The following is a 25,473-nucleotide window of genomic DNA, read 5'->3' on the forward strand; positions in this document are numbered from 1 at the left end:
TTTCTGACATTGAAAAAATATCATTCTCCCTTGCTGGGAAACTGACTGAGAGGTCTTCATGTGTCCTCTTCCTACACAAGCGTCTTTTGGGGACACTGGATCAGCACTGTGGACTTTTTTTCAGTGTCCACTTGGTGTTAGAAGCTGCAACGACCAGAACACAGATTTTCTTGTTCTGTGTTGACCTCAAACTCTTTTCTGAAGACTCCCTTAAGTCAACCCAAGGGAATCAGAGGACAGAAGTTGGTTAGGGAGTCGGAGTTGGGGGCACAGTTAAGACACCAGTTAGTCCCAGGGGAGCCACATGGAGAAACTCCGTGGAGGGAGGAAGCTGGTGTCAAAGTGTCATTTTAAAGCTTAAACTGAAAGTTTAGTTTAAAAATTTTCATCGAGTCACTCACCACATATTAACTGAGCCTCGACAGTGTGCAGGTTGTAGAACTCCGTATCAGAGGAGACGGACTTACTGATCGTGAAGGGGCAGTCTTGCTTGGGACCAGATGGTGTGAAATGTCCCTTTCCAGTCTGCTTCACACATTTTCAAGATTTGGTCAGGTCACCACTGTGATCCCAAGCCTTGCCAGCAGCCTGTTACATAGTATTTATCACGTGCCACGGTATCAGCTGACCAAGAAGCTCACACCAAGAAGCTCGCACTCTCGACTCATTCCTAGCCCACAAGACTGGTCCTCGCTGCTTTATTCAGTGACCAGACCTCCCCCTTCGGAGCGTGCCCACTGCCGAGCACTGCGGAAAGTGCTCTGCACATCTGCTCCCTTGCGAGTCTGCACAGCCACTCTAGCTGACTGTACAGTTAGTCTCATTCGACAGCTGAGGCTCTGAGAGTTTAAGCAGCGTTGTCAAAGCCTGCCCAAACGGGGAATGGTTGAGCCAGAGTTGGGATTCAATGCTGTGTGGCCTCGCCAAGCACGTGAGCTGCCTGGTCTCTTCTGAGGTGGGCCACAGCCTTGCTAGGGCAAGTACCGATGGCAGCTGGGAGTCTGATTTGGGCCCCCTGGGAAGTGTCACAACGGAGGACCCTGGGAGCAGGCTGATGGTTAGGGGGGTTTTATGGACTCATTCCCGACCCTTTGCGTTCCTGGTTTCAGTTGGTCTGGGGTACGAGCATCTAATTTGCACACAGGACCTGTGTGACCATGGTGCGGGTGGGAAGCTTTTCTTACCCCCTGCCTTCTCTCCCATTCGATCCCCCACCTACTCCCCCTAGGTCTTTTGCACTATAAGCACCAAGGAGTCCTGGTGCTTGGCAGGGATGGCTGTGAGGGTATCTGGAACCTTGATGGGGCCCCTGGCCCAGCCAGAGAGGCAATAAGCTTGGGGACGTTCCGTTCTGGGTTCTGACATTGTTGGTTCATTGTGCTCTTTTGTAAGAGGAATTTCATACCTTGGAAATGCTTTGTACATATTTGTAATGGTTTTATTAAAAAATTGGCTGTGCACTTCTAGCCAAAGGCTTTTGTGTTTTCATTTCCACTCGGAAGGCTGGGCCTCAAAGACCCTAGGACAATCTGGCTGTACCACTGATACAGAATCTTGGGTCCTCCACACCCCAACCTTCCCTGCAGCAGAGGGCCACCCACTTAACACCTTCACTAAGTCCTGAGAACCGCTCAAGGGAAGGGGTGACTTAAACAGTGCCTCTGGCTTGGGCAACAGGTTTGGAGGAAGCGCTGAAGTCAGGGCACAAAGCCATGATTTATGCACAGCATATGGATAAGTAAATGAGTCTGTCGGTTAATGTCCCCAATTATGGGCAAATAGGTCACTCTGGTTGGGTTCTTTCCCCTGCATTTTCTTGGTCTGGGACATATCGAGAGCTCAGGTTCAAGTCTCTTCCCAAGAATGGTGGATCGCGAATGGTTTATTTTTAGATAATAGACCTTCCCTTTTCCTTTGGAGACACAACCCAGTCCAGGTGACTTAGAGGGGCTGACATCAGCCTTCTACTCATCTCCATCTTCACCTCCAAGGCTCAGCACCTGATCTAGGCCCACACTTCACACCCCACAGGCTCTAGTAATTGATCTGAAGACAAATAAATGACAGTTAACCTTAGGATGCTGGCTTGAGCTTTGGGGATGTAAAAAGCTGTCCTTGTTAAGGTCTCAAAGCTATTGGAAGATAAGCATAGAGCTGCAGGGTCATCTTACCACCATGTGTGACCCAGGAAAACAGAATTGGCGGATGGAGACACAGAATTCCATAGCATCACCTGAAGCCCATGGGGTCACAGGGACCAAATAATAACTTTTAATATTTAAGCCATATTTGAATTGGTTTTCTAACAATGGCAACCAAAAAGGTCGCCTGATGATGTCTTCTGTGGTAGACATCACCATGTCACTTAGAGAGACACAGAATTCTTAACTAATGCTAACAATTTATACCTAAATATCCATCATCATCTGGCGCCCAGGCAAACCCTTCTTGAATCAGCATGCACTGGCCCCATACAACTGGTAGGCAGCCCCACTAGTAGGCAGCGTGGGTGCCCCTCTGAGGCCTTCTTCATGCGTCCTCCTAATTCTGTGTTCCCATCCTGTAGCTGTGTGCCGTGTTGGCACCCGAGGTGCCCAGGGCTCTCTCCTTGGACATGGGGGCCTCCTCAGTGGAGAGCCTGAAATGCCAATCCCACCTCCATCAACCCCAGAGCTGAGGACTGGCTGGTGTATTTCTGTGGAGCTGGGGATCGCGAGGTGAGGCTGGAGGCTCCCCAGAAGTTGCAGTCTAGCTCACCTTCCTCCCTGGGCTACTCTTTCCCTTGCCCCTAATAAATCACACGCACCTCAGTAGGCTGTGCTCTGGGGGGAACAGACAGGAGATCATGACACCCCCGCCCCGCCAAAGTACTGCTTCTCATTTCACCTGAAGCTGCTCCACTTGCCTTCAAGAAGTGACAGGATAATTAAGACATGAACCTGAGTTCCATCAACAGATGACATTTATTGGCAGAGGGTACTTAAGGAGACACAAAGACACCAGAGGCAGCTGTTGGTCCCAGAACGGAAGTAATAAAAGACTCCAGGATGGTCACACGCCCTCCTTAGCAGCTGGGATGTCCTCGGGGCTCCACGCAGCCTCTTCTTTGGAAGGTGGGGAACCTATTACATCCAAGTCCAAAGCCTGCCTTCCTTATTCCCATACATTGATTACTCTGGGGTTTGTTTATATGAACAGCACTGTTTATTTCTGACCACTCCGTGACTCATAAAATATTGAAACATAAAATATTAAGAGCAGGGCATTCAGAACCTGATACTTGATTAATCCTGTTTTTAATAAATGAGTTACAGGGAACATGGGTAAAGGACAGCAACATTGTTCTGTTTCAGCAGGTACTCTTGGCTGCTTTCCCTCCAGCATAGGAGAATTTGTGCAGCCTGGTGCTTGGAAATTTCAGAAGGAAAACCCCCAGATGCAGTCTCCCTGGAGAGTAGGGAATGAATAAATAATGCTCTAAACTAAACCTTCCCACCTGCCCCCAGAAGTCCCCCGCAGGTGACAATCTTCACGGTGTCAGAGGCATGGCTCATTATCAGCAAGACGTTCAGGGAAAACTTCTTCTGGTGGCACGGGTATAATTGGGGAAACCATTGGTGTATTCACCAGTAATACACATTGTTAAGTTTCCTTGTTCCCAGCAAACAACACACCAGCTTTCGCTACCTGGAGATGGTGCCAGGAGGTAAAGAGACTTCCCAAAGTCACGCAGAGTTTGCAGTCAGGATTTCAGGTCTGACTCCCAACAGACTGTTCTGTCTTCTCCATCCCATGCCAACACTTGAATAAATCTTGTCCAGCTCCGGGTCCTAGTGCCTGACAGCATCGGCACGATGCTGCTTTTATCGAATTTCTGATAAAAACCAGGTGCGGAAGTGCCTGTTGCTTCCCTCTGGAGAAGGGGCGAGCGTTTCTCTCTGCTTCCCCTTCCTACTTGGTTATCCAGGCAAGCAGGATTGTTAACATCACGGCCATCGCCATAGTAACAGAGCTTGAAAGATGCCATGCTGCCCTGGAAGGGATGTCTTGCTGGGTACCCGGAAAGAGCCAAAGATATCAAGCAAAAGATGAAGTCCAGGCATGGTGGCACACAGGGACAAATGTCCCGCATCTACTGGGGGGAGCAGGGCTCCGCTATAATCAATCCCTGGGGCTTGTATGCTAATCTGCTCACTAGCCAGACAGAGGCTTTCTCTGTAATGCCGCTGGTGCCAGGAGAACAGAACGAGAGGAGTGGGGCGGGCAAGATTCCAGTGGCTTCTGTGTCACCTGTGCCATCGTATCCCACATTTCCAAGCAGGAGTTGTAGGTCAACAGCTTTGTCCTAGAGACTGCAAAAACATGGCTCCTACTATGGTCCTTGCCACCACAGTGGCTCAAAGAAAAATCCATAACATGGATTGTCCCTTTTGCTCTGAGGGCTCCCAGGAGAGACAGCCATGTCCACAGAAGCTGTTGACAGGCCGGAGATGCAAGTGAGGGAGAGGACAAAATAAAAGGCAGAGAAAAGAAACAGCAATGGGAGACCCAGTGATATCCATATCTGGGCCAAAGCGACCCTTCTTGAACCCATGGGATTGAGCATTGCAGCCGGAGCCCAGGAAAACAATTTTAAGGAACAAGTCTTTCCATGGGGCCAGCCACTAGCAGATCTCATGGGCTGGTGCGCATGGTTCACATTCACAGTGTGGTCCGTACCCAACATGAAGGACACCTGTAGTGCAGTCTTTCTTTCTTTCTCTCTACCAGGGATCGAACTCGGGACCTTGCACTTGCAAGACAGGTGGCAGCACCACTGAGCTAAACCCCAGGCCCACTTCCTTTCTTTTTTTGAGACAGGATCTTTCTATGTAGCCCAAGCTGGCTTCAGACTCCTGGTCTGGCCTCAGTCTCCCAAGTGCTGGCGTTCCAGGCATGTGCCACCATACCCAGCAAGGCCACAAGTCATTAAAATCATCCACTGTGTTTCAACCTCCCAGGTCGGCTGGGCCCCACACTTGCAGCCTCTGCAGCCAGACCAGGCCCTCGTCGGCTGGAGACTCAGCTAAGCCCTCGCTAATTGGGTGACCCCAGGGCAAGTCACCCCCCCACACTGGGTGCCTCAGTCCCCTCACCTAGTAAATGGGGAGCCAAAGAGTACCTCCACGACAGGACTGTGGTGAGGATGACCGGAAGTGGTCTGAGCTGGATGCTCCAGGCTGTGCCCGGCACATGCTAAGTGATGGGTTCATGAAGTTACTCTGCGCGGACGGTGGGTTCAGTGGTTGGATTTTGATGACTACAGTGACACTGATCTGCAGGCCTGGGCCATTTGGAGAGGCAGTGACTGCCAGCCTCCTCTAGCGATTCAGTACTAGGTTAGGAGAATGGGGAACTCCCTGTGTTACAGATTCCTTGACCCAGAGGGGACAGATGACCTACCTGGGGGAGACGGCGTCTGAGCGAGGAGGGGAAGGGTGCTCACACTGCCCCGCAGAACACGGGAGGGAGGAAGGGGTGCGTGGTGAAGGTGAAAGCCCAGGCTTGCCCTCGGGACTGGAGCTGGCCATGACTGAAGTAAGAGACTGTTTTCCTGGAAGCCCCCGGCACAGGGCCTGAATGCAGACCCCGAGGCATCTGCCGGGCATCCTCAGGTCCAGCCCTAGTACACCTGGAAGTGTGCAGAGGTGGCCCCGTCCTTCCAGCAGCGCAGCGTATCCACGGCGACCGAGCGGCAGAGTGGGCAGGTGCGCTCGCGGTCCAGCCACAGGCAGAGGCACTCCTCACAGAACACGTGCTGCGGGGACAGCGACCAGGTGGCCACTGAAGACAACCAAAGAGCCCGGCCCGCCCTCCCGAGCCGGCCCTGCAGTGGGCATGAGACTGACTCTGTGAAGAACACAAGATGTCAGCAGCCAGTGCTAGGATGAAAAGGCAGGAAGGAGGCCTACAGAACTTCACTGAAATACTGGTATTGGGGTAAATCTTTGTGGGGGGCAGAATCTGGGATTGAACTCAGGGCCTCATGCATCAATCTACCATTGAGCTACACCCTCAGATCCTGGGTAAATCTTAAAGGAGAATAAGCCCTGATAATATCTGGTGAACAAGGGCTGGGGATTTAGCTCAGTGGTGCCGCCGCCTACCTCGCAAGCACAAGGTTCCAAGTTTGATCCCCGGTACCAAACAAGCAAACAAACAAACCAAATCTGGGGAACAGCACTGCTGGCCAAGGGACAGTGCAAAGGCCCTGAGGCTGGCGTGTGGCCGGTGGGCTGGAGGAATAGCAAGGAGAGTGTGGTTGACCAGGAGGAGTGTGCAGCGAGAGAGGGAGATGAGGCCAGAGAGCTGATGGGAGGTGCAAATTCTGCTTTGCAGGCCACTGGGAGGGCTCTGGATTTTATTCAGAGAGAAGTGGAGAGCCATGGTGGCGGTTTGAGCAGAAGATGACCTAATATGATTTGCAGTTTTAAAAGAGCCACTTGCCTGCAGGGTGGAGAGTAGAACACAAGGGGTCAAGAGAAAGGCAGGCAGACAATAAAAACCAACAGATCTCCCTACTCTCAGACTACACAGCTTGGACAAGAGACTTAACCTTCCCATGCCTCAGTTTCCTCATCTGTAAAATGGAGATAGTAAGCTCCTCTATAAATGCTTGGCTGACATTTTCTTTTCTTTTTCTTCTTTTTCTTGGTACCGGGGATCACACTCAGGACCTTGCTCTTGCCAGGCAGGTGGTGGAACCACTCAGCTAAATCCTGGCCCCGGCTGACATTTTAAAACCACTTAGTCCTGATAGTCACATGTGGTCCATGATTCCTGGCTGGGTCCTGGAGGGGAGAGAAATCCTAGTTTTAAGGCTCATTTTTGAAGGCAACTGGAATCATTCACATAGATTAGCATATATGAGATAATACTATATTATTTAAATTTCCTGGGCGTCCCAGTGAAACTGCGGTGGTTCTTGGATGCTGCTTGCCAAAATGTTTGAGGGATAAAGAAACCACCATGTCTGCAACTTACTCCCAAAACTGATTCAAGGGAAAAATTTACATCAAGAAGGGACAAACGTGGCAACATTCTAATGATGAGTGAATCGGGGACAAGCAAATGGTTAAGAATAGAAGGGGGTCCCTCCTACCAGCCTTCCACATATCTGTAGGCTTGACAGTTTCCACAATAAAAAGCTTGGGCAGAATAGTAATGTGAGACAAATCCAAAATGTTTTCTGAAAGATGAAAAAATAAAAAAAGAAGACATTTGAAATAATGCCTGGCAAGTCCCAAGTGCTCTGTAAGTGTTAGCTGTTGTGTCCTAATAGTTACTACCTGTGTCTGCTCCTAATGTATTAGTCTCTCTGTGCCTGACTATAAGCTTCTTGTAAATCCATTCCTAGCGTGGTATACAGCCGGTGCCGAATTGCAGACAGTACGGTACTAAGGAGAGCGCCATGGTGCTGTGAGGGGTGGAGTGTGACAGAGGGACGACCTGGATGGTAATCAGGGATGGCTTCCTGGTGGTGGGGACACTGGAAGCCCGAAGGTGTTTGAGAGTTAAATGATGAAGAAGAGAGGAGTCAGAGATGATCATTTCAGGCTGCTGGGGACTTCTTGTGTAAAGGCCCCGAGGTGACAGGCACTGAGGTACTCAGTGACCGCCGTGGGGCAGCAGCGAGGCAGTGCAGGGGCGTGGAGGGGGACAGCAGCCGCCTGGGTCTGAAGGACGGGAGGCCAGGGTCAGAAGCTTCCAGATTCCTACCAGACACCCAAGCCTTCCACGGTGGTGCCTCCTCCCTCTCAACCTCATCACGCGCTGATCTGTGTTGTTGCTGACAGGCCACGTGGCCTTTGCGGACAGGCTGTGGCAGCTGCCAGGGATGCCCTTCCTCGTCCATAGCTGGGCGGATGCTACTTCTCTGGACATCTCCGTCAAGCAACCGCACTTCCCTTTCTGTGACAGCCCTGAGCCCAGCCCCCTGCTGTCCCCTGCAAATGTCCCCACTGACTGTGTCTTCCCTGCCCCATCACTCCCCTCCTGCTGAAGACCATGTGTCCCACAGAATTGCCTGCAGACATTCATACTTCCTACGTGATCTGCAAACTCACATGTCTCATCCCTACATCAAGCGTTTTCTGAGGTCTGGGGCCAGTTTTAATCTGCGAGTGGTTGTTGAATGAATGAATGAGCGTTCACTGGGCTGCCCTGTACGTACATAGCAGAATGCAACATACCTCCTGGGTCACATGAGGCTCTAAAGGTCACATGAGGGTCACTTGAGTCAGGTAGGTGAGATGTGGTCATTATATCTATAGGTCTTTTACTCACTCATCCAGCACACATTTCATGGAGAATCTCTATTTTTTTTGTTGTTTCTGAGATGGGACTTCCAGGCTGGTCTTCAACTTCTAGGCTCAAGAAATCTTCCTGCATCAGCCTCCCATGTAGCGGGAACTATAAGCTCATATCATCACATTGGGCTTCCTACATTTCTAATTCAACAGATCTCAAAAGTTTTGGTTCTAAGATCCCTCTACATTTGTAAAAATCACAGATGACCACAGAGCTTCGTTCACGTGACTTAAATCTGTTTACCATAATAGAAGAAGACACTGAGACATTTTCTAAACTCAAGAATACACAAGTGTGCGTTCCATTAGCCACCAGAGCAATGACCTCATCCTGGGTCATGTGCCCTTTGGGAAGCTCCACTGTATGTGCATGAAAGAACTAGAGTGAAAAAAAGAGCAAATGATGTCTTAGTACTATTATAAAAGTAGTTTTGATCTCACAGGTCCCCTGAAAAGAACCCCCAGGGGTACCCTGACCACACTTGGAGAGCCCCTCCTCAAATTCCTTACTCATCCAAGCCTCTGGGCAGTGAGCCCCACGAGGGCGGTGACAGTTGTCACTGTCTTCCCTTGGCCCAGCCCCAGGCTGGCACAGAACAGGGGCTCTGTCAATGTGGCTGAGAAATGAATCTCCCTCCTGAGGTAGATTCACGGGGTACTCTGATGAAGAAGATCTGATCGGTGCCCTCCGGGGGGGACTCAGTCTCCTCCCTGGAGAACTGGGCGGGACAGATGGAGAAATTCCAAGAACCACATCCTTGCAGGTGCCCAGAGGAGTTCACCGCCCTGATGCCTTCTGCATCTAGAGAGAAGGGTGGGACCCTTTGGGGGCGAGGGCCTGTTCCTAGCTGCATGAGTACGATTGGGTGGTCAGTGGGGAGAGATGAAACCGTGGATGGGAAACGGGCATTGCTCTACTTTTTTTGTCGGGGGGAGCGGGTGTGGAGTGGTAGGAGTTCTTGCCAAGCTGCCCAGGCTGGACTTGAACTTTCAATTCTAGTGCTGGGATTATAGCTGTGTACTGCCATGCCCAGTTACCATGCCTGGATTCTTGATCCACAGAACTCTGAGATCATAAATGTTGAAGCGACTAGGTTTTGGGAAAATTTGTTACGCAGCAGTCAATAACTGATACCAAAAAAATTCCCGACTCTATAGCCAAAACTCTTGTCAAGTTCTACTACATATATTGTGCATACAGGCAGATTGTGGGAAGGGAGGTTTGCAGCACCTGATTGTGAAAAATGGCATTACTGAAAACATGGCTACTACCAGATAGAACACACACACACACACACACACACACACACACCTATAACTACAGACCCTCATTAACTACACAAACCAGGCCATCCATGTCCAGACTCAGAACAAACCACTACCAGTGGATATCATCACAGCACACTATGATTTTCTCATCCATAGCTTGTCCATGGGGAAAAAGGTCCCGACTTCGATTCCCAGTACCAAACAAACCAACCACATACATAGATGGTACACACAGCAACTTAGTGAAACCTTGTCTCAAAAAGAAAAAATAAATCCATCTGTCCGTCCATCCACCCTGTCCCATCCAGCCATCCATCCATCCATGCATCATCTTTCCACCCTCCAACACATTCCATTCCTCCACCACTGGGGGTGGCTGCCCCTTCTAGATCTGGGACAATAGTGTTTGGTCTGACTCCTCCCAAGAATTTCTAGTCCAGCTGTGGAGACACACAGTGGAACCAGAAGGATGAAAGAGACAGGAACAGAGTGAGGCTTGGAGAGACTGCCAGAAAAGAAGAAAGACTTTCACCTTGACATTATATTCCAACAATCTCTGCAACTGAGAAGGAAATACAGATGGCTCCAAAGCGTATGAAAAGATGCTCAGCCATGCTCATAATTAGGAAAATGCAAATTAAATCTGTGCCGAGATAACGTTTGTCACCTGTCAGATTGGCAAAGCTCAAAAAGGATTCATAACACTTCTGGCGCGGGAGGGAGCAAGAGGCCATGTCACGCTCCACACTGGGAATGTAAGTGGATACTCTCCTATGGAGGACAGTTCAGCAGTTTCTGTCAACTCCACACCCTCTGACCCGCCAGTCCCACTGCTAGGAGTCCATCCTACCAACAGCTGGCGCACGGGGAAGTGGAACATGTGCCCCAAAGAGCTGACGTTTATTGAACTCTCATCACGTGCCCAGTGTAGCTATAAATGTTTCACTCAAACTAATTGACTTAATCAACACAATGCTCTTAGGTAGGTGTGACTGATCTCCACGTTTCAGTCTTCATGACAACCGTCTATGTAAAGATAGAACATTATAAGCTACTAAATGTCTCTCTACAGGCGCATGGTTAGCAAAGTGTGGTCTATCAGCTGGGCATGGTGGCACAGGCGTGCCATGCCAGCCCTCTGGGAGGCTGAGGCAGGGGGACCTCAAGTTCAAGACCAACTTGGGCAACCTAGCAAGACCCTGTCTCAAAATAAAAAAATAAAAATAAAAAGGACTGGGGATGCAGCCAGTGCAAAAGCCCCTGGCTGAATCCTTAATATTGAAAAAAAACCCAAACTGCTCTAACCATAAAATACTTGCATGTCATGCAGGTATAAAATAATGTAGGATGCATTTCTAAGACAGAGTTACAGGTTAAAAAGGTGCAGGAAGCAGCTTGGGTAGAGTATACTTCAGTTTATGCTTTGAAAAAAAAAAAAAAAAGTTTCTAGGGCCGGGGATTTGGCTCAGTGGTTCCACCACCTGCCTACCAAGTGCAAGGGCCTGGGTTCGATCCCCGGTTCCAAATAAATAAATAAAGTTTCTGTGTGTTTGTCTGAACTTGTTTATAGATGTGTGTGTGTGTGTGTGTGTGTGTTGCATGTTTAACATATACATTTAAATTCTATAAATCATCTCTGGAAAGGCACGGAGGAGATTGGTCACACTGGTGACTTGTGCAGGAGAAAGGGGGATGAGGGACCTGAGGCGGAAGGGTAGGAGGTCTGTTACCATTCCTCGCATACGCTGCAATGTTTAAAAAAATAAACTTTTTATTTTGGAATAATTTTAGGCATACTGAAAAGTAGCAAAGACAGAACAGAAAATCTCCACATACCTGTCACCCAGTTTCAGTTTCTCCTAATATTATCTTTTTGCATCACTATAGTGCATTTACCAAGGCTAAGAGACCCACACGGATACAATGCTACTAACTAACTCCAGGCTTGGTTACGATTTCACTCAACTAGCACTGTATTTTGTTTTTCTTTGTTTTGTTTTGTTTTGGAGACAGGGTCTCACTGCATAGTTGAGACTGACCTGAAACTCACTGTGTAGCCCAGGCTGGTCTCGAACTCCAGCAATCTTCCTGCCTCAGCCTCCTGAGCGCTGGGATTACAGGCGTGCGCCCCTGCGCCTGGCCTCAACTACCACTTTAAATGTCCCGTCTTAGTTCCAGGTCTCATACTGCATGTAGCTGTCTAGTCTCCTCTGTCTCCTTTGTCCATGCTGACCTATGCCAAGAGCATCGATTTTAAAAGAAATAAAAATGAAATTTACAAACGAACTCTTCTAAACCCCCACCCCGGAACAACAATAACAAAAATCTTTTTTTTTCTGAATGCTAAAAGAGGACTGCAACTCCTGTCCCACCTTCAGGGAGTGTAGGACAGGCCATCTGTCTTTCCATTCCTTCTGGGCTCTGGGCTTCTGCCTCCTCCAAAAAATCCTCCCCAGCCTGGAACGCATTGCTCTCTGCCCTGGTCCCCTGGGATCCTGCATGAATCTCTCTTACACAGCACTTATCACCGCCTGCCTTGTTTCATGGTTATTTATGTATGTGTCTGTCTCCCCAAGGAGGCCACCAGCTTCCAGAGGAGAAGACAGGCTCTGTGTGCCCTCTGCTTTCCCTCTCAGTGTCTAATAGGACGCTCTGACCCAGTGCACATTTGCTGAATTGACACCCAGCCCCTGATGTCAGGGGGAGGAGGAGGGACCCATTTAGGGAGTTAAAAGGGACTGACCAGCACTTACCACCGTGGCTTGGTGACCTTTGACGGATATGAAAACAAATGGCAACGATAACTGTACTTATAATAATAAATATAATACTAGCAACTTCCTTCTATGGCTGGATAATTCAAATTTAGCTCTTTCCATAGATGATCTCACTAAAGCATGGTAACAGCTCTATGAAATAGGTATTGCTATGCTCATTTTAAAAATGACAAGGGAGGGGCTGGGGATGTAGCTCAGTGGTTCCGCCACCTGCCTTGCAAGCACAAAGACCAGAGTTCGATCCCTGACACCAAAAAAAAAAAAAAAAAAAAAAAAAAAAAAAGAAAAGGGGAGATGGAAGGTGGAGAATACAGCTGAGATCCATGCTTAGGTGTTCTGTATTCTGATACTACACCACACTGAACCTGGCATTTCTACATTTTACTGATGATACTGAGGCTCAGAGAGGCAAAGTAACCTGCCCAAGGCCACCCAACGCATAAGAAGTAGAGCTTAGCTTTGAACCTGGATCAATCTAAGCACAGTCTTGCTTACCTGGCACAGGAGAATCAGAGGCTCTCGGAACTCCGCCTGGCAGATGGCACAGATATCTCCGGCTTCTGTGCACTGTTGCCCAGTGGCTCGGACACCATAATTCTGAGTTTGGGAGAGACAAGCATAGCCACGGCCTCAGGGGTACCGTGGGTCACTCAGGGGTGAGAAAGGGGCCGCTGCCATTTCCAGCTCCCAGTTCTAAGGACTCAGTCAGGACCACCTAGAACCAACTCACCTGAGAGGTACAGAGAAGCTTCAAGGCTTTCCTGACTCCACCCACACGGCCACAGATGTCAAATGACTGAAAAGAGAACAGAATGATGGCTGAAAATTGTCCAGGCGTTGCTCTGGATCTCCTATGACCTTTGAACAATCTCCCTGGCAGACTCTGCCTCTGTTTTGGATGCAGAACATTTTCGGAAAACCTCTTCCCGTTTGTATTATTTCTGCTTGGCTTGTGTGCTGCTGCCTGGTATCAAGAGTCTCCCCTATAACCTAGGCCAGGATAGCAGGTAAATGGCACACATACTGCACTTTCCTCTTCTCAAGCCCAGTGCAGGCATTGCTAATCAATCACAACACTCTTCCTCTGATCCCAGCCAGAGTTTGATAATGCTTCTCCACCCCACACGCTAGTCAGCCTCTCCCAGTTGATCAGAATTGCCAACAGGATAAGGTCCGATGCCTGACACCGCATGGATTGCGGGATGGTCCTGCTGGGAGGAAGGAAAGAGAACATATGCATTCCCCTACAATCTTCTAAAACCAGAAAGAGAAAATGTGAAACAAAAATAGGAGGACGTATTGATTTTTTAGGGGGGGAAACCCTGATTTATATTAATAATGAGAAAGAAATCACTGCATCCTGATTTGAGGAGTTGAGGGTATGCAACATAAGAGGGTTATTTTTGAGATTAAAAAAGAGGAAACAAATTCAATGGTAAGGCGGTTAAGAGTTCTGGACTTCGAAGGCAGTGTGATGGGGTTTGATGCTTGTCATTTGTGACGTTGGCCAGCAACTCCATCACTCTAAGCCTCAGTTTCTGCACCTATAAAATGGGAGTGATAATGGTATGTATGTTGAAGTGCTGTCGTAAAGATGACTAAATGAAAGGGTAGCATATGGTGAACTTCGTAGGCAAGAAATTGAGGTGGATTCAGCCATAAAAAGTACTGACATATGCTACAATGTGGGTGAACCTCAAAGACATTATGTAAAAAGAGCCAGGCACCAAAAGTCACACATTATAAGATTTGATTTAGCTGAAGCATCCAAAATAGGCAAATTCAGGAGACAGAAAGTACATTAGTGGTTGCCAGGGTGGGAGGGGAAGGCAGGGAACTGAGGGACTGGCTGGTTCATGGTTACCAGGTTTCTTTTTGGGGTGATGAACATGTCTTGGAACTAGGTAGAGGTGGTAGATGCATGACACTGTGAATCTGCTGAATGCCACTGAGTCCCACACTTCAAAATGGTTAGCAGCTAATTTTAGGCAGTGTGAATTTTATCCCAATTTACAAATAGAAGGAAGTAGTCCGGGAGGCTGAGGCAGGAGGACTGAAAGTTCAAGCTCAGCCAGGGAAATTTAGTGAGACTGTGTCTTAAAAAGAAAAGAAAAGGAAGGAAAGAAGAGAGCAGAAATGGTTATGGAATGGTTATTGCACGCCTGTCTAGGGGACTCAGCCTTCCTCTGGTCAGCTCTCCAGCCCCGGGGCCACCTCACCTTGCAGAGACTGTACAGAATGATCAGGACCCCTCCCAGGAAATAGCTGTTGGAGGAGTTGTCACCCATGATGTATTTGTACCACAGCTGGATGGGGACAAGCGATCGGAACAGCTGGCTCAGCTCCTCGATGACCAGATAGAACTTTCCCTGCAAACACACAAAGAGCATCAATTATTATTAGCAGTAAAGACCCAAAGGACCAGACTGGGGGGCCCTCGGTCCAGCAGTAATGACATTCCAGGTCAGAGGCAGGCCATTAATCAGCTTTGGAAAGCACTCAGGCCAGCTTTAATGGGGCCCGATATGGCCAGGGAGACACGGCCCCTGCCCAATGCCCTCACCCAACACCCACTGGCCCAGAAGATCAAAGCACCCAGGATCAGGTTTCAGGGAGGGAGAAACCCTACACTGCTGGCCCAGGGCCGGAGGGTGGTCACTCTCTGGTTCTTGCGGTGGCTTGGAGGGCTCAAAGTGAAATGGTGGTATAGTCACTGCCTAGGGAACACGCTGATTCAGGTATCACCGGGCCTGTCTCCAGGGGTCTGGGCGGGAGGGCAGCTGGTACAGGTAACACAGGCTAGGAGGTCGGGAGCAGACAGCTGCTCAACCCTCCCATCTCCATCCATCACCTGCTGCCTCCTTGGTAGCAGGCCGGGGAGAGAAAGGGGGCCCAGCATCTCCCACCGAGCTGGGTTTGACTCTTCTCCTGCTGCACATTTGTGAGCCTCAGTTTCCTCTCCTACAGAAGGGGAGTCCCATTCCCCCACCATGGAATTGCTCTGAGAAACTGAAGCAGATGGTTGGAGACGCACCCAGCATCATGCTGGCCCCAGGTCCTACTGTACTCCCCTTGTCCTTTTGCCCGTGCCTACGTCCTGCAAGCTTCCTGCAGCTGGTGCTAGCAGTGGAGATGAGAACAACCCCGTCCTGTCGTGTCTAATAAAGGTCAACATAAACGCACCTCCTGACCCTGTAATTCCATGCTGAGGTTATTTACCCTAGAGAAATGGAAACATATGTCCGCATGTATGGAAATGTTCTTAGCAGCTTTATTCATAAAAATCTTCCGACTGGAACAAGCCCAAGTGTCCATCAGAGGAAGAACGGATAAACAAATCCTGGTGATATTTATGCAATAGGCTACTATGCAGCAATGAGAATTAACAAATGGTCAGTACTGGCAGCAATGGGGATGAACCTTGCAGATGTTACGCCAAATCAAAGAAGACGGTTGCAAAAGACGATACATTCTGCAATTCCGATTTGTCTGGAGCCCAAGAACAGGCAAAACTAACATGGAGTGAAAGGAATCAGGTTGATGGCTTCTCTAGAGGGTGGGAAGACTAATGCAGAGGGCGTCAGGGAGGTTTTGGAAGTGATGGAAAAATTGTGTATCTCGATGGGGACGGCGACTACGTGGGTCCGCACATCCGCCAGAACTCACTGAAATATCTGCTCCAAATCTGTGCATTTTATTATATTTAAATGATACTTTGATAAATCTGGTTAACACAAAGAAATATACAAACAAAAATATAATCGTGTCCTTGGCATCCACAACCTGAAAAAGTTGAGTAAACTGTGCTCCAGCGAGTCTCCTAATAAAATAATTAGGGATAGGCAGAAACAGGGGTCAATAAAGAAGGCCACTGCAGTGTTCTTTATGGCAACACAGAAAGTCACCAAGTAAATGTACGAAAAAGAGGGTGTGTTTAGGATAGAGATCTAGACTGGAGAGCCCCTGAGGCATTAAAAATTATAGTCCAAAATAGCAACTTTATAGTAAAGAGAATAAGACGCATACAATATCAGCTGCACACCCCCTGAACTAGTGATCAAGGTTAAATCTTCAAAATAAGTCTTAGGAATACCCTGAACTCTCTGATACCAGACAGCGAAGAAGGCGGCATCATCACTATGGTGATATCCTGGCCCCCAAATCCCATAACCTTAGTTTAATCACCAGGAAGCCAGACACAAATCCACATGAGGCCCACAGCATAACTGGGTCACAGAGAAAGGAGAATCCAAGGGATTATCAGATGGGACCCAGCTAGGGAGGCGTGACAAGTGAATACAGAGTGGTGTCTTGGACTCCACATTGGACTAGGAGGACAGAGATGTTAGTGGGATAACTGGCAACACCGGAATAAAGGCTGGAGTTTGCCTTGCAGTAACAGCATCCATGTTAATTTCCTGGCTTCAGTTATGCCTACATCAGATGTTAGCACAGGGAGGGGAAGCTGGATGAAGGTGCAGTGTCTGCCAATACTTGGTACAGTGCTTGCCACTTTCGTTAAGTGTAAAATTATTCCAAATTAGAAGTTTAAAAAGAAGCCAGGAGTAGTGGCACATTTTGTAATCCCAGCTACTCCGGAGGCTGAGGCAAGAGGATTACCAGTTCAAGGACAGCTTGGGCATCTTAGTGAGACCCTGTCTAAACATAAAAATTTTAAAAAAGTTTTTTTTTTTGGTACCAGGGATTGAACTTGGGTCCCTGCGCTTGCAAGGCAGGCTACCGAACCACTGAGCTAAATCCCCAACCCTAAAAACATTTTTTTTAAGGGCAGGAGGTAGGTATCTAAGCACTCCCTGGGTTCAATCCCCAGTGCTATATGCAGGAAAGAAGGAAGACAGGGAAGGAGGGAGGAAGGGAAGGAGGGAGGAAGGACTAAATCATCCTGGTCAAGTTTATCTAGAAATGTTCATTTGATAGTTCCAAGCGGGAAAAAATGGTGACTGTAAAAAATACTCATTGTCTATGTGTTTTTCTCCTTTTTCCATTTTTTTGGTAACTACTGTGCTATTAATTCAAGTTAGAGAGAAGAAGGTTATAACATATGTTGCCTATCCACCAATAGATGGTGTGTAGCATGTGGATACAGATTTACCTACTCTTTGATGGCCTGCCACAGGCCACTCAGAAGGGGACCCTGCGAAGCTGATGTGTGCATATCTGCCGACCGTCAAGGAGGCCCATCCTGTTACCCAGTGGCCTTCACCTCTACGACCATTTGGCTGCCTCTCTGTTGTGACATCACTGTTTCCCAAAGGGACTTCATTAGCCCTCCTGACTCCTGCCAGCCCCTCATACCCAGAAACATCCCCAGAGGGAAATGCTTGTTTCTTCCTGGAACTTCTGAAAGGTGGAGGTGATGGAAGAACAGATGTGTGTGGTGGCTGCCATTATTTGTTTTCCATGGCCAATGGCATGAGGGATACTGGACCAATGCTACAGCAGCTCTGTGGAGGGCAAGGGCTGCCTGACCTTGTCCACAGCCCAGCAGGAGGCCCCCAGCTCTGCAGAACACCCATGTTTTGAGCTTTGTATTCAGGATCACCCAACTTCACCTGCCCCATTTCTTCATGTCCCCCAAATTGTTCTCACTTAGGATCTCTCACCTTTTGGGTGTTTCACCTCATCCTGGACCAACCACCGAGTCCCTCCAACTTCCAACCTTAACCTGTTTTTGCCACTCTTCCCTGGACCCAGTGCACACCCAGAATATTCCTTTTTCTTCTTTTCCTCTCTTCCTCACCTCCAGCCATTTGTTCAGCCATTTATGTGTCCAGTCATCCATCCATTTTTTCTTTCTTCCTTTTCGTCCAATGATATGCCCTTGCTTCTCTCTTCTTCCTTCAGAGGACTTCTCCAATATTTAAACATTTATTTTAGCATTTGTCTCTCTCAGTGGACCATGAGCCCCACACAGGAGACCATTTGACTCTGGGTATTTTCCCAGCATCTAGCCCCATCGTAGGTGCTCATTTAATAACTGAGGCGCCCTTGGAGCTAAAGGTCCCATTCTTACTCATGTTAACTTTTTAGAGTTTGCTGCTGACAAAGGAGAGTTGGAAGATCGGAGAGAGAGCTCCATTTTATAAGCGAGCACTGATGTCACAGAAAATAAAATTAAAGGAGAGAGGATCTATGTGGCACCAATGTTAAAAGTAGCAATTAGCTGCGGGAGTAGGGCGGGCCACTCTGAGAAGGAGATCAAACCACCAGGGAAAACTGGGCATATCCCAGTGAAACCATCTCTCCCTAATTAAGCAGTTTTATAATTCCAGGTTTCTTAAGCATGTTATTTGTGACGACCATCAAATGGAACCGTGTGGCTTCTGCCGGGTGTCAGAGAACAAGGGAAGCGATGGGAGGATGGGGCGTCTGGCCTCTCTGTCACCCGTGAAGAAGGAACACTAGTAATTGTTGCAGACTCGTGGGGCACGATTAGTTCTGGGCTCAGATTCTGATAAAAAGGGGGCGGCAACAGGCTGCTTCTATTCTGACTTCCTCACTGCCAGGATGGGGGCGGGACGGAGAGTGAAATGGGAAACAGCAGAGGCGGATTCCGGAAGGCGGATGGTAAACAAGGGAGAGCGGGATGCTGAGAAGCAGAAGAAATGAACAGAGAAAAGAATAACTTTTTGAGAATAACGCACCTATGTGAGAAGGATGACTTGAAAAATTACGGGGGCGGGGGAGGCAGGAGAGACCTGATTAGACCCTTGTGCAGCCCCTTGTGCGGACCAGCAGTGCAAAGGCAGAAAGGGAAGGTTTCTTTTTTTCTTCTGCATCAACCTTTGGAATAAATATTCGTGCAGCTTTGCCTGTCTGCGAAACTCCTTTGTACACATTTTCTCTTTTACAGGATGGCATAGAGGCTAGGGGTATGGGATGTGGGATTCTAAGGTCGGATCTGTCACCTACTAAGTTGGTTGATTTGGGACAACAGTTTAACTTTTCTGAACCCCAGTTTCTTCATCTATAAATGGGGTCTCTTACACACACACACACATGCAGTGATATCGGATCTCTGGGTCTGGGGAAGGCCCTGATTCATGTGTTTGACAATTTCTGTAGGGTAAATACTCCCACAAGACTAATTTCAAGCTGCCAAGGGTTTAACCACTGCTCACAATTTCCTAAAAATGTAACCACCCACTCTCACAATCCACATTCAACCTGGACCCCACACACCAGGGATCATGAGGACCAAGGAAGCTCACGAATCTAAAATACAGGGAGGGCTGGAGATTTAGCTCAGTGGTTCTGCTGCCTGCCTTGCAAGCACAAGGACCTGAGTTTGATCCCCTGTACCAATGAATAAATAGATAAATAGATAGATAGATAAAATACAGGGAGGGCCCAGGGGTTCTGCCGCCTGCAACCAAACCAAACCAACAAAAAAGGGAGGGTCACAGGAAGGGCCCGGCACATGGTAACAGCTTCAGCTGAGCCTCATGATGATCCAGACTGTTAGGGACCTGATGCCGCCATCACAGGCTCTATCCTCCTGGTTCTTCTTGCCTCTTAAAATGACCTCATGCTCTTATCTTTAGTTTCCCTCCCCCCAAGGCCACAGTGGTCTGGAGAAATGAAACCTAAGTTTCTGCAGGACTGAACCCATAAAAGGCAACCTGGCCGGCGATAGGTTAAAAGTAGCCCACTCCTCATTTTAGTTTCTCCCCCCAAGGCCACAGTGGTCTGGAGAAATGAAACCTAAGTTTCTGCAGGACTGAACCCATAAAAGGCAACCTGGCCGGCGATAGGTTAAAAGTAGCCCACTCCTCCTAAATAAGCAATAGTCCAGCCCAGAAACAATAAAAGGACCTTCCTTTCTTTGTTCCTCTCTCCCTCTCCCTCTCTCTCTCTCTCTCTCTCTCTCTCTCTGGCCTAGTTGTTGAGCGTCGCTGTGCCTCTACACAGACCTGTAGGCATTTCATTATTATTTCAGGGATGAGACAACGTTGGTTCAAAAGTGTGGGCTGGGGGTGTGGCTCACTCATGGAGTGGTGGGCTGAGCTCAGTCCCATTACAGGAATAAAGGAAGGCAGAAAGGAAGAAGGGAGAAAGGGAGGGAGGAAAAGAAGAAGAAAGGAAGCCAGGAAGGCAAGAAGCAAGCATGCATACACTAGAATTGAGGCAGAGAACTACAATATCCGGGTCTGCACGCCCAGCCTCCAGAAACCTGACGACACTCCCTTCCTCCCTCTTGCCAGTTCCCCCTCCTCCGGCTGCCATTGTGGGAGAAGCGCAGCTGGAGAGAGTGACCAGCTGAAGAGGATGTATGAGGAGGGATCAGCTCTGAGAACCCAAGAGGAAAAGCTCAGACTCCAACTGGTAGTGAGGACAGAGGGCCCAGATGTAGGACCCTACGCAAGCTGATCTGACCGCCTTGGCTGAGGCCTCAGCCCTCAGCTGTGTGGCGCAGCCCAGAGGATGTCATGTAGAAGAGAGACAAGCTGTCTCCGGTACGATCAGAATGAAACCCTGACCTACAAAGCAGAGAGAAATAGTGACTGGTGTCTTAAGCTGAAGGAGGAGGAGGAGGAGGACGAGACAACTATGGTACTTGTCTAAGGCCACATAACTGGTGAACTGTGTCCCCTCAAAGTTATATGTTAAAGCTGTAATCCTAGATATTCAGTTACTGCTTGGTATCGGTGGGAGATGGGTCCCAGAAGCCCTGTAGATGTCTGGGTCTCTTCACTACAATAGCTCAGTGCTTGCACAGAACCTGCAGACATCCTCTGGTCCACCTTAAACCAGCTCTAGATGACTGACAATTCCCAATTCAATGTAAGTGCTACATACATAGTTGTTATGCTCGATTGCTTAGGAAATCATGAAAAGACACACACACACAAAAAGCCTATGTTCAGTACAAACATAATTTTTTTGCCTGAATGCTTTCAAACTGCAGCTGGTTGGAATCCACAGATACTGGGAACCCAGTATTTGGAGACCAGGCCTTGTGAATTAGTTACATTGTGAGGCTGAAGCCCCCAAGATGGGATTAGTGGCCTTATAAGAGGCACCATAAACCTCTTTCTCTCTCTGCGTGGGTGGACACAGAAAGAGGACAGCCGCCTGCCAGCCAAGAAGAGGGTCCTCACCGGGAACCAAATCAGCCAGTACCTTGACCTTGAACCCTGGTGCCTTCAGAACCATGAGAAAATAACTTCCTGTTGTTTCAGCTTCCGGGCCCGTGGTATTCTAGCCTGCATCCAGAGCAAGTAGCAGAGTTGGCAAGTAGCCAACCTGGGGTTTGAACATGGGTCTCCGGCCCTTTCTGAATGACTGGTTCAAGTCCCAGCTCTGCCACTTTCTGGCTATGCACCTTTGGCAATGTACTTCCCCTCCCTGTGTCTAACTCCATTTTCATCCTTGATTCTTCTGTCGGTCACGACTAACAGCCAATCCACCTGCGCATCCTGTTAGAAATAGCTGCCTCACTGGCCCCGGTTTCCATGCTTATCCCACTAGGGTTTATTCTTCATGTAGCAGCCAAGACGAGCTTTTCAGGATACACAGCAGATTAGATCACCTCTGCTTGAACTGGCAGGATCTTTTATCTTATTCAGAGTGAAATCTGAAGCCCTGGCAATATCTTCTGGACCTGAGTGATTGGTCTCCTGTATCTCTGCTCCAAAATGCCAGGCACAGTTCTACCTCAGGGCTTTTGCATTACTTTTCTCTCTCCTGATATCTGCCAGGCTCTGTGGTGGGTTAGTGCTACAGGATCCCGTGCCAAAAAGCCACAGCCAGGTGTGCTGATGCACACCTGTGATCCCAGCACTCTGGGATGCTGAGGCAGGAGGAGTGTAGGTTTGAGCCCAGCCTGGGTAACTCAGTGATTTAACAAGAATCTGTCTCAAAAACAAGAGGGCTTGGGATGTAGCTCAGTGTGAAGGTTCTCAACAAGTTTCTAGGGATCAATTCCCAAAACTCTACTGTGCTTTAGGGAGGCTCGGGACCCCAACTGTTCCTTAATCTAGGATCTTATCTTCTCAAAGTGTAGCCTGACACTCTGGGGGCCCCCAGGCGCTGTCAGAGGGTCTGAGAAGTCAGAACTAGTTGCATAATACCACAAAGACATGATTTTCCCCTTTCACTCCTTAAGAAGTGTGCAGTGGCGTTTTCTTGGGGTCATGTGACGTGTGATGTGGCAACAGGCACAGCTCACAGAGGACCCTGAAGCTGAAGATGCCATGAACAGAGACTGCAAACAATTAGAAAATGAGGCAAGAATTAAGGAACAGGGTGGAGTTGGCCGGTGACCACTGGGTCAGGCACAAAAATCCTTTGGGAAAGGCAGGCAGAGTGCAAAGGAGGAAGAAAGGACCGAGAGTCCCAGCTCAGCCTCTTCCAAGCAGGGAGACCTGGGGTCTGAGCAAGCACGGGCTTCGTAGCGTCGGGACCCAGGTTTGAAATCTGTTTCTGCCTCTCATCAAGTTCCCCAGGGCAAGTGACTTCATCAGCTCCTCCCGGGTACCATGGGAGTGGTGGCAGTCCCTACCTCCTAGGGTTGATGCGAGGACAAATGAGCTAATGCATGTGAAACGTTGAGTTCAGCGCCTGGCACATGGGAAGGACTCGGTGCTGCACTGCTAGCAGTCTGGCAAGTATTAAATACCCTTCCAACGAATTGAATTAAGCCTGCTTACAGAGCATGGCAGGAGCCCAAGAAGGCAGAGTGGGAGAGAATTGATTTTTATATGTCACCGTTGATAATGTGAAAACAGTGTTAAAAGGGCGGCATTTGGAGTCAGAGAGCTCGGTGTGCATCCCTTGTGGCTCGGTGACCCTGGGCAAGTTGCTTGCCGTCTCTGGCTTGTGTTTTGTTCCGTGTGATGGCAGTGATGGCTCAGCTCTGCTGTCCTGGGCCTCTAAGCACCGTTACAACAACTACCAGTGTCTTCGGTTGTGACAGAAAAGCTAACTTCAAGCAGCTTACACGAAGAAGGAAATGCATTAGGTCACAAAACTGGGAAGGCAGGAGGTGGCTTCGGCTTCCAGGGCAGTGTAGTTACAGATCTCTGTTGCTGTAGTCCTTTCTCTCACTCCTCTTTGTAAACTCCGATTCCTCCTGCCAAGGACCAGCCCTCTACAGGTGGTGGTGATGCAGGTGACTTAGCTCCTTCCGGGTCATGAACTGGGCATCACACTGCGCACAACACTGGGATGCAAGTGCTATTAATATTTCCACTTTGCAGATGAGGCGACGGAAGCAGAGAGAGGTTAGGTAACCTGCTGTAGGTGACAAAGCTACATGCAGGATCCACCTGTACTCGTTAGGAAAATGGCAGGCCTAGCCAGTACTCGGAATTCCCATTAAACAAGGGAGTCAGTTTCCCGATTCTCTCTGGCTCCTTTGGTCAACTTGGAAGGCAAGCCTCTCCCTGGGAGGTGAACTCTCAGGCCAATCTTGGCCATGGGGGTCTCTGGCCGGGTTGGCCACAGGACCACTGGGTAGGCATGGCATCATGACTGACAGTTCCCTTAGATTCTCGAGTTGAGGGGCTCCAGGGATGGAAGAGGCCTTGGGCGAAGCAGGGTGGACTGCTCTGCCAGACTAGAGCCTGAGTGGGACCAAACAGCAGTGCATTTCACAGCCCCCCTTGAATGTGGGGGAAATAAGTGGGAATTGCTCTCAGCTTGACTGGTGAGAGGAGTTCCTGGATTGCAAGGGGCCCCTCATTCTCATTGGCTGCCCAGTGCCATAGAGAAGGCTGGGGCCGGGGCTAAGTTCGGAGTACAGGCAGAAAGAAGGGTTTATCGGCAAGGACTGGGGGTAGAAGGCCCACTAGAGAAGGATCCAGGGAGAAAGGCTGGACAGAAGAGCAGAGAAACGACCGTTAGAGGCCAGAGTAAAAGTACAACAGGAAGTGAGATGCCAAGAGAGAAGGAAGGGTGAGGGGTAAGCGGAAGGGAAGAAAGTGATCTCTCTCTATTGAGCACCTATTATAGGGCCAGGAACTGCATGTAAAATGCTTCTTGGGTGGAGGTATGATGGCGGAGGTTCCAATTTCTTCCACGAGAAAGCTCAGACACAGGGAGGGGTAGGAAGCAGAGAAAAGCAAAGACTCAGCCAACTGCAGGACTTTAAGAGGGGAGAGAGAGGAAACTAACAGGAAAAGGGAAGTATCCTGGTTGGGTTTGGTGATGAGTTTCTCTGTGGAACGCTTAGCGTCTGCTTGTCGTGCCCAAACTCTGACCACCCAGGAGATGGACGCAGTTCTTATTAGCACCCGTTAACAGGTGAGGAGACGGACCAGAGAGGTGAGATGTGTCGTCCAAAGCTGCGAGACAGAGGAAGAGCCAGGATTTAAATCCTGCCTGCTTCCCCATCTGGTGTGTTGAGCCACTGTGAGGAGCAGGAAAAAGCAGACACTCAGGGATACAGCGAGATGTGGGGAGAGAGAAGAAAATGAAACAAGGTTTGAGGAGGGAGAACGGAGGAGATGAAATTCAGAATCGGGGTGTCCTTGGCGGCAGTACGGTCAGGAAGGGAGGAAAAAGCCTTGTGTGTGCTCGAAATGTTTTACATCCGCAACACCAGTACAATAGCCACTCATCACATGTACTGTCGAGTACTTGAAATGTGGCTAATCTGAATTGAGATGTACTGAAAATCGAAAACAAGGGGTTTCAAAGCCTTAGAAAACCAAAAATGTAAAATCAATGAATTTTTATAGATTACATGTTGAAATGATTTCCTACTTACTAAGCTAAATAAACTACGTTATTAAAATTCATGTCACCTGTTCCTTTTCGCTTGTTTACTACTAGAAATTTTTAAACTGTCTGTGGCTCGCCTATTTCTATGGGGCAGCGCCATTGATAACCTTGACCTGGGAGGTTACGAAGATATACAGAGCATTTTTTATAGCATATGCTGCAATATAGGGGAAAAAAAGAAGAAGAAAGGAAAAAGAGCAAGCCAGGATGGATAGAGGCTGAAAGCATGGTAGAGGGCGGGGCTCGAGAGGGGCGGGGGCCGACGACCGCGTGTTGCCAGGCAACGGGCGCTGCCGGTGACGTCCGCGGCCTGCGGCAGCCATCAATCCCCC

The 25,473-nt window shown here is 48.8% G+C and overlaps 1 protein-coding gene across 1 annotated transcript in view; it reads right to left on the minus strand.

Moving 5' to 3' along the window:
- Positions 1 to 4,889: 4,889 nt before the first annotated feature.
- Rnft2 (ring finger protein, transmembrane 2) overlaps positions 4,890 to 25,473 on the minus strand; it is a 66,514-nt gene continuing 45,930 nt past the window's right edge. The window contains exons 9-12 of the mRNA XM_010604105.3: positions 14,614 to 14,763; positions 13,125 to 13,190; positions 12,890 to 12,991; positions 4,890 to 5,797 (exon numbers count right to left, since the gene is read on the minus strand). Coding sequence (XP_010602407.1) covers positions 5,663 to 5,797; positions 12,890 to 12,991; positions 13,125 to 13,190; positions 14,614 to 14,763 — 453 coding nt within the window. The 3' untranslated portion in view covers positions 4,890 to 5,662. The remainder of the gene's footprint in view (positions 5,798 to 12,889; positions 12,992 to 13,124; positions 13,191 to 14,613; positions 14,764 to 25,473) is intronic.

This window comes from Fukomys damarensis, unplaced genomic scaffold (assembly GCF_012274545.1).
Source record: "Fukomys damarensis isolate Sample0158 unplaced genomic scaffold, DMR_v1.0_HiC HiC_scaffold_12, whole genome shotgun sequence".
Taxonomy (NCBI): domain Eukaryota; kingdom Metazoa; phylum Chordata; class Mammalia; order Rodentia; family Bathyergidae; genus Fukomys; species Fukomys damarensis.